Consider the following 14,490-nt stretch of genomic DNA (forward strand, 5'->3'; position numbering starts at 1 on the left):
CCTACACAGAGAATATTGCAGCACAAAAATGACATCCTCTGTAGATTAGCCCTGAACTCTCTCCCTGGTAATGTACATTAACCTTTTCCCATTCAAATGCATATTAGCTGCTTTATTTTAAACTCATTTTCCCAAATCCATCTGTGTGCAAGGTAACATGGAAGCAACAGCAATCTCTCAGTACATTTCCCCCTATAATATTAAGTCTTGAGAATTCACTAGCAAAGGGAATTCCACAACTGGAAATTATAACCAAACTAATACAGACCGTAAGCAAAGTAAAACTGAATGCAGAAGAGGGAGAGCAAATCTCTTCTTCCCATAAAAGAGATTTTTAGGCTTAATTGTTTGTTTTTTAAAAAAAACAACAACAACAACCTAGTCTGTACTTTCTTTAAAGATACATATATAATGTCAGAGGGATTCCTTTTCACAACAGGATAACTTAGATTTTCTTACCAATGTATGTTTCTAACTATGGCAATTCATAGCTTTAAGGCTTTGCAGTGGTCTTGCTCACAGCCTACATGAACTATTGCTGTCCTAAGAAACTGTTAATACCTTCACACAATTGCTTCCCTGCTCCACCCTCCCACCCCAATGGTAACTTTAGAGTAAAACAAGTAGCAGTTCTTATAGCAAGATTCTTGAAAATTATTGCTTTTTACTGGTCATTTTTCTTTATATTTGTATTTACTAAATTTTAACCAATCAGCACCGCAGCGTATTTGGACTCACCTTGCTTTTAATCAAGATCTTTACTTCACCAGATTCTACAATGTAAAAGCTGTCTGCCTTGTCACCCTGTGAAGACAAGAAGCTGTTTTCAGATTTGTTTTCGTTTTCTGAAACCTTGTTCAGCCCACTGACTTAGGTGGTGGTGTTGAACTGCTTTATTGTTTCACGGAAAAAATTCTGTTTCATAAGTTCATTAGTAACAACAAGTGGATGCCATGTGCAAATCAAATATTAGACAAGCTTAACGGTTTTGAAGTTGTTAGCTATAATAATAAGAAGTTATTATTTATACTGTGCCCATCTGGCTGGGTTTCCCCAGCCACTCTTTGTTTACTAAATACACATAAGCATACTAAATTATCTCTCTCTGTGGCATTTTCTGATATAAATTTACTTAAGTTGCATGGAGGGAGGGAATTCCAATTCAAACTATCGCTGATACAAATACTGGCATCAAACCACAATTGTGCTAAGTTCCGGAGTAAGGTAAAGGTAAAGGGAACCCTGACCATTAGGTCCGGTCGTGACCGACTCTGGGGTTGCGGCGCTCATCTCGCTTTATTGGCCGAAGGAGCCGGCGTACAGCTTCCGGGTCATGTGGCCAGCATGACTAAGCCGCTTCTGGCGAACCAGAGCAGCACACAGAAACGCCGTTTACCTTACCGCCGGAGCGGTACCTATTTATCTACTTGCACTTTGACGTGCTTTCGAACTGCTAGGTTGGCAGGAGCAGGGACTGAGCAACGGGAGCTCACCCGGTCACGGGGATTCGAACCGCCGACCTTCTGATCGGCAAATCTGATCGGTTTAACCCACGGCGCCACCCGCGTCCCTAAGTTCCGGAGTAGTTCTTATAAAATGCAAACAAAAGCATAGAGGGAAAATAAAAGATCCAGGTTGAATGACAAATAAGTATATCAGCAGAACCATGAAGTGCCACAGCAATACCACAGCACTTTGGTCAAGGAAAGAAGAAAGGTGCACATAAATGGCTACATTGCTTAAAACCCGAACATCAGTCACCCTAAAGGCTTATATTCGTTTTACTTTCTGTATGCTGGTTTGGGTAACATTAAGTAGGTATGATCAGCTAAAACAGGGAAGAACAGTTCATGCTGATAATGAAGTCAAGCTAAACCTGACATTGTGAGACGAGTGTGTTGTGGAAGAACGGTGTCCGCGTACCTGAGCAATGATACGTTCCCCATCTTGAAATGTTTTCTCCCCTATTACATCAACAATTTTCATTCGCTCTGAAGGCTGGAACAGAAAGAGAAAATGAATTCCACCTCCCATAATCCTTCCTCTGGCATAACCTAACCAAATGCTGTAACAAGGTGACCGAAGTGCCCATATGTGGATATGTTAAACCCTTCCCACAGTATTATTTGCATAACTTTGTCCAAAACAGCATTGCAGTTTATGGCCAATAGGCTCTTCACCCATTCACTGTTTTTGTCACCCATGCTTGCCCTCAACCCTACTCCTTCCACTGCTTCCCTGACAGCTCAAAGGAAGTCTGCTTCTCCATCCCTCCCCACATCATGAAACTGGCCACAGCAATTGATGCCTGTTGTTGCTTCTAGTATACCTGGAAGCCAAAGAGAAACAGCAGTGACAACCATAAAAGCGCCACGTAGAGCTCTTTTGCCTTCATTTTAAATTAGTAACTAGAAAGGCAATAGGGAGAACCACGCATGCAGCTCTTGGTGGCAGCATTTCATAAGCTGCCAGTTAGCTCAAGTCATCATTCTGAAGGTTCCATTAGCATTTTCCCATTAGAAACCCTTTAATATTGGGAAGAGAGCCACACAAAGCCTCGATAGCTTGGCATAGTTTGTCCTGCATAATTTGTCCTTTCCTCACCTTGGGACAATTTGCCAGACAAGTAGCAAGGCTGGCTGAAATAGTTAATGTAAAAATACAGCACGGTTCTAAAGGAGTTGCTGTTACAAGTCCAATCCAAGCCTGGCAGGTTCAGCCATTCACCGAATATTTACAACGCTGAAAAGTTAAGTATAGCAGTGCCCCTAAATCAATTTTAATCATTCTTTATTGGTCACCTCCAACAAAATACTTTACCTCCAGTGACTTAAGGATGGGCACTGACTCAATGAATAGTTCATATGTCTTCCTTTTCCTTGCATTGTTTTTCACGATAATTCTTCTGAACGTCACTCGATCCTTTAAGAAGCAGCATTAAAGTATAGGTTATTTACCCTGACAACTTCTATCTGAATTAGTCAAACAAGAACCTCTTCAATTGAAACAAGGAGGTCACTCCTGTAAAGTTATAATTACGTTTCAATTCTTTGTAAGAAGTGTCACATTTTTTTGCTAGTCAGGGCTCTGGTACTAGCTTTTGAAATGTCCACATAGTAATGTTAATACTGGAAAGGAAACAGGAAGAGAGAAGAGAGGGGGAAATGGCTCTTTCCTAACCTGGTTTCTCTACATGAACTTTGACTGATGCAGAGAGGATACATTCAAAAACTGCTTGTTGAAAATGAGCAAACATTTATTTAGCTCAGCTCACAAGGACCCATTAACTGCATACCAAATATGGAATTAAAATGTCCACATGAAATTTGCCAACCTTTCTGCAAATCCACATAAGGCAGTTCACAGTTTAAGATGGCAGCTTGTCATTTGATAAAAGCAATACATTAAGGAAAAGAGATAGAAAAGGAAGAGGAAATTTAATTCAGGCCCGATGCCCACTGCACAAGAGTATGATGGGAGGAGAAAAGCCAAATGGCAAGTTATCTCAGCCACAATAATGGAGGGAGCATCACCATCTCAGATGCAGCTAGGTGGGATGGATGATGGAGACAATTTGGGGTGGGCAGGCTAAATGTATATTTAGCATAAAAATCAAACAAATGAGAAACCTGCACCACATGTTTATCATCTCTGCCTTAACGCCATACTGTTATTCTTTTAACATTTTTTAATGTTTTATGTACACCACTTAGAAATTCTCAATATTAAGCAATATATAAAACCCTGAAACACATAAACTCCTGAGAAGACCAGCTCGACCCTGCTTTCCTAGTTACTGATAATTACATTTTAAAAATGCACTCAAATATCATGGAACTGTAGCCCTGGAAATTGCTTAAAAACATAAAGGAAAATTATTCTGAAAACAGCCAGTCTCTGAAACAAAAACAATTGCTTGGATAAAGAAAAGAGTGTCTTAATGTGTTTGGAAAGGAAGAATTCGTTTGCAGCTGGATATATAGCTATGTTATCTTTCCAGGAACAGTAAACTGTACACTGGAGCAAGAGAAGACAGAATCTGTAATGGCTGTGCAATAACTACAGAAAACAGTAATTCAGTTTCCCATTTTTGTCAGCACAGGCTTGCAGTGCTGCTCATGTTTAATTTCTCTAGCGTATGGCAGTGGTGGGGAGAGCCTGTCATTCAAGAATGCCCCCAGGGCCTAATAAGCAGCTGTGAGACAAAGTAAGGTAATTGAGAAAGCTGCTCCAACATGATGGCAGCATTTCGAGAAAGGAAAGAGACATAGGAAAGAGAATCTCTGGGAAGCTGAAAGCAATGCAGATAACCAGGGAGAAACCTAGTTTATGTCCAAGAAAAAAACATGTCGAGGGCATGGGCAGTGAAGCTGTTTTCATTTCTCTTCAACATTTTGGACACTCGTTTTTAAAATGGATTCACAAGTAACATCATGCATCTGATAAGGTATCTGGAATAAAATGCTACCTTTTGTTTTGCCCTCCTCTAATCAATAAACTCACATATTTGGTATCAATTACTTAGATGGTCATTTCCAACTAACAGCAGGGAAAGTGAAAATAAAAAAATTCCTTCCAGTAGCACCTTAAAGACCAACTAAGTTAGTTCTTGGTATGAGCTTTCGTGTGCATGCACACTTCTTCAGAAGTGTGCATCTGAAGAAGTGTGTATCTGAAGAAGTGTGTATCTGAAGAAGTGTGCATGCACACGAAAGCTCATACCAAGAACTAACTTAGTTGGTCTTTAAGGTGCTACTGGAAGGAATTTTTTTGTTTTGACTATGGCAGACCAACACGGCTACCTATCTGTAGCAGGGAAAGTGGTGGCAAATGACCAAGCCCACAATGGAGGACACACCTGCTTAGTGGTGGACAGAGTTTGATCAAAGCCATCCCTATCAGACAGACTTAATACTAGTTGCCATGAAGCTTGGTAGATACAGCGTACATATACGTAATCCATGACACTTCAAAGGGTTCTAGGACGTCAGAGCAACCAAGGCAAATTATTGCAGGCAACTATGAAGTGATCCCATATTATCAGCTGCAGATTAGTGCTAGAAGAGAAGTTCCTCATTTTGTAAATGTATCCCAGAAAAAGGAACAATGCTATCAGTCTGCTTTGGGAACCGCACTTCAGGAGCTCTTTGCACTCCCCTCTTGGGGAGAAGAGAATCTATAAAGGCATTTTCCAACTCCATATGTAGGTATACCAAAGCCTATGTGCAAGAGAGGCAGTTGTTCACTGGAACCAAATAACTGGTATATTTAATACGAGCAGGGATCTAAATAATTGCATTTCTAGTTTGACATGCCAGGGGGACTCTGGTTTTCGTTTCTTGAACAGCAGTCCCTGGTGCTGCATGGCAAATAACTTTGGGAAATGAGGCTTTCAAAAGCCGTTTGCAATATGACATGGGTAAGTGTGAGCAGAAAAAATAAAAATAAAAACATTTTCCACTAGGCATGGAACCAAGACTACCAAATACTCCCTTAAGCAATATCAGCCATCTTGTTTTTTACATGCTGCCTTAGGTAATTTTCGTTGGAAAGGCAAATGAGCTCAGTGAGATGAAATTAAATGAATTAGCCAGCAGTCAGTACTGTCAGTTCCCAGTCCACTTTATGTGGTAAAGAAAAGGACTGGGGTTTAGAAAACAGTCCACCAATAACGTAAAAGCTCTTACAAGGAAGTGACTATCTGGTACAGTGAGCCTTTCGTACAGAAAGCGAGTTCTCATAAATGAATTCTGCGATGTGACAGCTTAACTGCTAAATGGCAAAGGCTACAATAGATCTAATATACACAATTTTGAAAATAATAGCAAGCCCTGCCAAAACCAGGAATAGCATATAACCATTGGAGGGGGACAACATCTGATAAACATAATGCCTATAATAGTACAACAAACAAAATGTGAGTATTTTCCCACCCCGCCCCAAATAAACTTACCAATCCCCAAAGGGATCCTTCTGTTGTGGCAACAATTGTTGCAGCTCTAGGAGTGTTGTACATCAACGCCAGTTCCCCAAAACTGCCATGATTATCGTAGCGGCCAACACAGCGAGTTTGGCCATCTCGTGTTACAAAAATATCATACAATCCCCTAGAATGATGGGAAAACAAACACCATGGGCATTAGACCAAATATAACACTGCTAAAAAAACTCAACTTTGGCAAGAACACAAGGAATAATATAAGATGGTTTCCGAATCTCTCCTCTGTGGTTTGGAGAGACTATACCCTGCCAACATGTATCCTGATCTGCCCTCAAAATAACTTGGCTATTTCCTTTTCACTGTGTTAGGTCTTTATTTGGAATTCCTTTTCTCTTGGAAGTGCTATATATATTTATAATTTGCAAAATATTGTATATTTTTTATTTACAGCTCTCGGAATAATATTTTGAAATGGGTCATTGTTATTTCTGTTTTACAGATGAAGAAATTTAAGCAAATAAAAAAATTACTTGCTCAGAAGGCACACACTAAGTGAACAGTTGAGATGGGATAGTGATATATGCCTTAGAAGGAATATGTTAACATATTTCAGTGTCTATCAGTGATGTAGAGACTTTATTTTTTTCATGGAAATTCTTCTGTTTCATAAACTCTACGTATGAATGCCAACTGCAAATGGCAGTTTCAACGCTTTTAGTTTTTTGAAATAAAATAAGATATGCAAAATTAGATCACAATCTATGCTACTAGAGAAATTTCTGATGCAAACTGAAAACCACCCTAAGCAAATTACCCTGTACTCAAATGACTGCAGTCGTCCATGAGACTTAATTTTGACCCCTAATGGTTAAATTTTCCAGTTACTTAATCATTCAAAATACTACTAATTATGATATGGTGTTCTCTTTATCTCAAGTACCAGTCTAGTCAACCTCAGTATGTACCATTCGAAAAAACCAATTATTTATATCCCACTATCACTCCAACTGCCAGGCTTACACACACACACACACACACACACACACACACACACAGTTACAATGTCTTGAGATATACTGAAGAACATTTTGTAATCTGACAACCTTAAATCTGACCTGTTCCCCAAGGTACCATGCTATCCTAATAAAATACACTAGCACAGAAAGGATTATGATCTATCGCTACAAAAAGAGCAATGTTACTACTGAGCCCCTAGAGGATTTTGTGTCTTCAAAGGGTTTGGGGCTTAAACGAGCATGAAGTTGTCAGAGTTTATTTATTAACTAAAACTTTATTTTAGAACAGCAGTGTTCTAAGCTTGAGTTGAAGCCATGTTGCAACTTCCAAGACACCTAGAACAGTTTTATAGCTGGTCTAGTTCAGTGCGGCTGCTACTGGATAATACAGATCTTAGCGTGCAACTCTCACAACTCCAAGTTAGGATTGTTGATTTCTATGTATTAAACTATAGAATAGAGGGAAGAAAGCATGCTATCCAACTAAGCTCAACTTGGAGTAGACACACTGAAATTAATGTCTGTGCACGACTAATGTTGGATACAACCTTGATACTACAATATTGCCTTATGCTAATTGCTGAAGCTTTAATGCTAAAGCCATTAACATTTTGGGAAAGCTCTACTTTAAAAGGCACTCACCCTATCGCACAAGTGACAAGCTAAACAATACCAACTGGTTACATTTTGCACCCACTTTTTATTCCATGAGAGTATGAGTATGCAATGTTTTCCCTTCATAACAAAGTTACATTTTCACACATTTTCAGCAAAATGCAAGAAAAGGAAACACGTGAAAGTTGTCATCACTGGAGAACAATACATAAATTGGCTCTTGACAAACATGTCTTAAATATATCACTGATTACATTTGTACATCATGCTCAACCATAATTTAGCAAGACATGCAAACCTAGAGGTTACCAGAGCAGAGACAACAGTAGTTAGGCTATCCCTGCCCAGATAGGAGTGCAGCTGGGCCACCATCTGAAGTTGATGGAAGGCGCTCCAAGCCAGTGAGGCCACCTGAGCCTCAAGCAACAGCTTATTTAATTAAAACTAACCATAATTAATTAAGGTTAGCCACAGTTTCAGTTCCAGATGACTGGCAAGCTGTGACTAATCAAACATTGAAGCAAAAGCTTCTGAGCTCCTCCTTCTGGTCATGCAAGGGGAAGAAACCCAAGGCTCACTGTGACTTCTTTCCACTTGTGCATGTTGCACTGAACTATGGTTTAGTGTGGCATGCATAGACACTGTGTACTTATGATACAAAAAGTGAATCTCTATGTGGAACAAATTCTAAAACCCAGTGGCATGTGAACTAGCCAAGCAGTATTTGAGATTGATGGGACATACTAAAGTACAAGTTAATATCATTCCAGTTTATTCAACCCAGTTACAGTCAAACCTCGGGTTAAAGTTGCTTCAGGTTGAGCGTTTTCGGGTTGCGCTCCACGGCGACCCGGAAGTAACGGAAAGCATTACTTCCAGGTTTCGCCGCTCACGCAAGTACAGACACTCAAAATGACGTCACATGCATGCGCAGAAGCGGTGAATCGAGACCCGCGCAGGCGCGGCTTGCGTTCTCTTCAGGATGCAAACAGGGCTCCAGAATGGATCCCATTCGCATCCAGAGGTACCACTGTACTATAACCCATTTTTTCAAAACTACCATATTTTTCCATGTATGACAATGTTTTCTGCTAAAAAAAAAAATTGTCAAAAATTGGGGATCGTTTTATACACTGATGGTGAAAGCACAGGGGTTCAAGCTCTGGCCCAATTTCTTAATTTGGGGTTTAAAAAAATAGGGGTCATCTTATACATAGGGGCATCTTATACAGGGGAAAATATGGTACATTTTTATCTGCAAAACTCCAAAGAGGTACATCTTCAAAGTTGTTTCAAATATCTTATTCATCTTTCAAATATCTTATTAAATAGTTGTTCTATCTATGTGAGATTCTTATGTGCTCTTTTTAGATTTCAGATCCTCCCTTTTAACATTTTAAACTTTAAACTTTTAGCTTTTAAACATTTTATTGTATCTTTGATTTGTGCTGTAATACACTTGGAGATTCATTTGAAGAGTTATATATATATTCCTATAGAAATGAATAAATAGATAATGCATATACAAGTCCTTGTTAAAAATCTTGTGCCAGCTTAAGACTGTAGCTGAGCTGAGCTCTTAAGAGACTTTATTCCCACAGCCATTTATCCATTGGTTCATCAGTCTTATTATCATCCTCGTTCCACAGGAAACCATAAATGTTCATATTTCACTATTATCTGTAGAAGAATTAAGTAGGTGTTCATCAGTAAAACTGTCAGGATAATAATATTTAAGAGGGAACATTACATGACAGTTTTAGACACTTCAAAAATGATATAAACATATTTCATGACTAACGCACAAGCTTCACAAAAAGACCATTCTTCTTACTTGGAGATAATGTCAACATAGTTAAAAAGATAATGTACAAAATCAACTTAAGAGTTACTATAGCTCTGAAAAGACAACTGCCCCAAAGCTTCAATGAAGAATCAGGCTATGCACAATTAAAGTTGCTGGCGTTTTACAGCAGAAGCATTATAAATTCTATGAGTATTGTTGATGGTTAGCTAATGTAATGCGCATTTTGTACACCTACACTCAAAGGGATCTTTTGACTGCATCTGCCATTGACAATTAATGAATGAGCCATGAAGGCTGAAGTATTATCCAGGTATCATGTGTGCTTTCAACCATATCATGTTTGTAGAACCCTCTTCTCCAGTATGCACCCTGCTTAGAAAATTCCATTTCCTAGCAAGGCACTCCGAGGTACTAAATTACATTTCAGAATACCATTTTCTACTCAGATAAAAAACCAAGTCCTAAACCCATGATAAAGCAATGCTTTAGCATCTTACCGTTCAATTACATAAAAGTTGTCTCCATCATCTCCTTGGTCGATTACATGATCCTGAGGTTGAACTTTCATTTCAAACATGGCATCAAGAACCTGTGATAGTTGCTCCTGAAAGGAAAATAACGCTTGGGTTATTTTTATGCCCCAAATCGTCTTGTTTGTGCCTACAGTCCCATGTTCCATGTGAGGAGAAAAGTCAAGTAGCCATTGTAAATAATGGCTTCTTGGAAAAATTCAAGATTATTTGCACATTCAAGATTATCTCATGAAGCAATCCAACTATTTAACTCTGAAAGCAGACACTTATTTTAAACATTTGCTGTGGGGATCAAGCAAGCAACCAACTCGAGGCACTTGTACTAATGCAGTTCTTATATAGAAGTACATTTTGCACATGACCACCAACACACAGGTCCCTTTGGACCCACAAGAGGGCAGCACAGGGGCAGAGGGGGCAGAACAGGCTTATGTGTGCTCTGCTGATATGTGTGAGGGCCAGGAACAGATCCTGTTGCTGCCTGCATTTACACTCACTTTGCAACACACACGTGAGGATAAGAAGTGAAGTAATCAAAGCACCTGCACACTAAATACTTTATTATTAAATGGGAGTAAGTCTTAGCAGACAAAGCCAGAAAATGCTTTGTTACAAAAACCTGCTTCAAACATTATAGTGTAAATAGCACACAGAAAAGAATGAGTGTCTAGATGGGGGGCTTCATTAACACAGAGTACTTTTTTATCACAGCTTGTATCTGTATTGATTCTGAAATTGTTTTAACTGGGTTGTATCCAACTAAATCATTGTACATGCAGGACTACTTTTGTGAGTGCAATGAAACTCCTCCCCCCCCCAAAAAAAAAGAACTGCTTTGGGAGCTCCTGAAGCCAATTTGCAGATGGCACAGGGAGCAGAGGAAGGAGAAATTCCAGTGCACTCATGGTAGACATTTAGTTGGCTAGAATCCATTGTTTTTATATATTGTTTTAATTGTTGATGTTTTTACAGTGTTTCTACAGTTGAATCACTTTAAGATAGGAAGCAATTCATAAATTGAAATAAATAATTTCTACACATTTTAATCAGCTCTGAGTAGCAAGAAAGAAGTGGGATTGAGGACATTACTGAAAGGATTTTTGATTCAGAGGAAGGGATTCCCTTAACTGAAAAAAGGCTCCAGAGCAATATAACTTTCATTTAGTAGCTATTATCTGGAAGTACTTCACAATACTGTGAATTACAAAATGAAAGGGCACAAACTGTTTGGCAATTACAAAATGTAATTGCCAAACAATTACAAAAATCGTTAAATAAAAATAAAGCATCTCTATGAAAAATCGATTAAAATCAATGCAATTATTATTTCTATCACAGACACGAAACAGTTGTAAGAAACTATATTTTCAACCCATAATTTTATTTAATTCATGTGAGAAACATAATCATCCATTCGCAACCTGCAAAAGTGTTTGGCTGTACAGAATTAAAATACTGTGATGACACTGAGACCAATTTTATATTAAATTTTATGTTCTCAAAGCTGTCATCTTATTCCTCAAATAGGACACAAATATTTCTTATCATTAACATGCAGAAGGCAAATCTGTTTATGTCCTAATGCAACCTTTCAACTTTGAATGATGCTTGCTAGGCAGTGAGCCTGCAAATACATCCTTTATTATCTTAGTGTTGACCAGCCTACTTAACAACACATATTTTCCTTTCTCATAGCAAGTGCTGTTTAGTGACTAAGAACCACTTTTCGGCCTGAAGGCTGCGCAAGCAGTTCACTGTTACACATACACCCGAGTTTATACTATCAGTTACTAAAATTTTGTTTGATACTGACACATATGAACTCAGTTCTCAGTTGTAGCTTGTTTGCAGTATTACTGCTTTTTGAATGATTAAAGCTGAAAGTGCTACAGTAAACATTTTGAAAGCACAAGGGATTATCTCAGAGCTGCCGAAGAACCGCAAAACAAACTCTGGACCACCTTCAGTGCAAAGAGGGGGTGGGATTTGAAAAGGTTTCAAACTACAGCAGTTTGGGGAGCTGACATTCAGACAAAAGGTTGTTCTTCCCTGTTCAAATCCTATCAAAGGACGTTCTAGGGCTTTCATCATACCAGGATTCCCGGTGCATGCAGCGTTTCTGAATCATCATTAAAAGGATGCAGATAGTAGCTAAGCAACCTATTAACAAAGCAAAGAAAACCTAGAGAAATAAAGGTTTCAAAAGGTTTTACAACGCCTCTATAATCATACTTTCTAATAGCTGGCAAACAGATGGGGCAAATCAAGCTGGGTCACAGGATGGATTGAATATCTCAAGGGCTTCCATAGGTCTGCACAAGAGAATAAACTCCTCTACTTCTGATTCACCACTCCATTCATCATCACCACCACCATCATCCTCTGGCAGATGATCAGAGTCAAGGTCTTCAGGGGAAGCAAAGTGTCTGGGTAGGCACTGTGTTCCTCTATCCTGAAGTGCAGGGGCAGCAGAAACCCTGGGTTCGGAGTGAGGAGCCCTGTGTGAAGGTCACGCTTTAGGCCAGGGGTAGGCAACCTAAGGCCCGGGGGCCAGATGCGGCCCAATCGCCTTCTCAATCCAGCCTGCAGACGGTCTGGGAATCCACAGGTTTTTACATGAGTAGAATGTATGCTTTTATTTAAAATGCATCTCTGGGTTATTTGTGGGGCATAGAAATTCATTCATTTCCCCCCCCCCAAAAAAAAATATTGTCTGGCCCACCACTTGGTCTGAGGGACAGTGGACCGGCCCATCGCTGAAAAAGGTCGCTGACCCCTGCTCTAGGCTGCCTGTTGGAGCTGAAGGGATGAGCAGGGGCAGCAGATAAAGATTGTTGATGAAGAAGATTTGGAGACTGAGAGGGCATTGAGGGCAAAACTACTTCTGTAGCTAGATCTACTAGTAGAGCCTCCTTAAGGTGGTGTAGCAGATCTGGATGAAATTCGGGAATTAATAATGCTGTATTCTGAAGCAGAGACTGCTGCTTGATTGTTATGGAATGATGCTGAAACATTTGATTCATGTTAGGCCAAACTGCATGAACACCTTGACTCAGAGAGGTTTCCAGGGAATGAGGAAATTCCTCTAAGTTCAGCTGAGGAAGAGCTTCCCTGTTAAGTGATTGAACTTGTGAACTGCATGCTCTCCTTCACCAGAAATAGATTGTGTTGCCCTCCTCTCTTTGCCTTGTGAGTGCTCCTAAACCAAAGCAGAGGTACAGTCATCCCCCTAATAATTGCAGAAGGACCTGATCTCTTCCCCCCCCCCCCAAGAGGGAGAAGGAGAGGCTGGTAAACCAGGAAGATCTACCATAACTGAGCTGAAAGTGGTAAATACTGCTACTGGGTGGCAGCTAGAGGTAAAACTTGAGTAGAAGCAGAGCTAGCTGTAATCATGTCTAGTTCCTTTACGGGCTGTAATTTTGCTGCTGCAACTTGTTCCTCGCAGGAAGTTAGCAAAAAATGCAAAGAAACTGGCTGGCCCCCCACTGAGCTAAGGTCTAGTAGTTTGAAAAGCCTTAGCTGTACAGAGCAAAAGGCTGGAAGAAGGAAGGAGGCTAACTAAAAGCAGCAAAAATGCAATAGAGAGTCTGAAGAGATTGTAGATAAGGAAACCAACAACTGAATTGGCCTTAAAAAATGAGTGGGAAAACACCAGAGCGCTGGATGGAGCGCTGAGAAGAACCAACAATGAGGCTAAACAGAGAAATTCAACAAGAGGTAGAAGAAACAAGGAAAGAGCCAGCTTGAAAGAAGTTTCAGGAAGAAACAACCGCTTTCTGCGACTCAAAGTAAAAAACCAAAGGAGGAAGTTGTGGGGAGGAGCTAAGACAACAACTTCCTGTTTGAACTCTTTATTTTTATAAGCTTGCAATGTTACCTATTGACCAAATCTCAATCTAGCCACAGCTTTTGTGGGATTCTCCAGAATACACATCCATAGTCTCAGCTAACTAGTGGAACTGCTCAATTATGTAGGGTTGACATACGTCTGGAATTTCCTGGACATACCCGGAATACTGCAGTCAAAAGCAGTGTTTGGGAGGAAATCGGCTAAATGTCTGGACATACGGCAATCGCTGTCAGCAGTGTCGTTTTTCCAATCTTCCTCAAAAATAGCTCTAAAACATTCAATTTCTTAGCGGTTTTGCAAAAAAAGCTCAGTAATATGGCACTCCTAAATTATGGAACAGCTTGGGTAGGTGCTACCAGGTTTGTTCCAACCACCAGTACACTTGGTTTGGTTTCTGACTTCCATGAAGGAGTGTGCCCCAGGCAGTACTATTTCTTGTTCCTTCTCCCAGCAAAACTACCACTCAGGCATTCTGCTGCTCAGGAAGGGAGAAGAAATCTGACAGCACCATAAATACAGCCTCTGGTGAGAGCTAACTTGTCTCCCTTCGCTCAGCCTCACTTCTGCAAACACTTGACTATGAATTCCCCTTGTTAGAATTTAATGAATAAAGAGCAGTCACATGTAATTTATGAATAACCTTGAAATTATGGCTGCGCTTATAAGACGTTCAGCACAATTAAGGCTACTGAATTCAAAGACAGCTTGTTCCAGTTAGGTTAAAA

At 39.8% G+C, this 14,490-nt stretch overlaps 1 protein-coding gene across 2 annotated transcripts in view; it reads right to left on the bottom strand.

Moving 5' to 3' along the window:
- Positions 1 to 14,490, bottom strand: part of PRKAR2A (protein kinase cAMP-dependent type II regulatory subunit alpha) — an 80,960-nt gene that overhangs the window by 9,013 nt on the left and 57,457 nt on the right. For both annotated transcript variants that reach the window (XR_014560618.1, XM_083724913.1), the window contains exons 5-9: positions 9,877 to 9,983; positions 5,954 to 6,107; positions 2,821 to 2,922; positions 1,924 to 1,998; positions 739 to 804 (exon numbers count right to left, since the gene is read on the bottom strand). Coding sequence is in view for 1 of the 2 variants with exons in the window: in XM_083724913.1 (XP_083581039.1) it covers positions 739 to 804; positions 1,924 to 1,998; positions 2,821 to 2,922; positions 5,954 to 6,107; positions 9,877 to 9,983 (504 nt within the window). In the remaining variant the exon portion in view is untranslated. The remainder of the gene's footprint in view (positions 1 to 738; positions 805 to 1,923; positions 1,999 to 2,820; positions 2,923 to 5,953; positions 6,108 to 9,876; positions 9,984 to 14,490) is intronic.

This window comes from Podarcis gaigeae, assembly GCF_964106915.1.
Source record: "Podarcis gaigeae genome assembly, chromosome: 2".
Classification (NCBI taxonomy): domain Eukaryota; kingdom Metazoa; phylum Chordata; class Lepidosauria; order Squamata; family Lacertidae; genus Podarcis; species Podarcis gaigeae.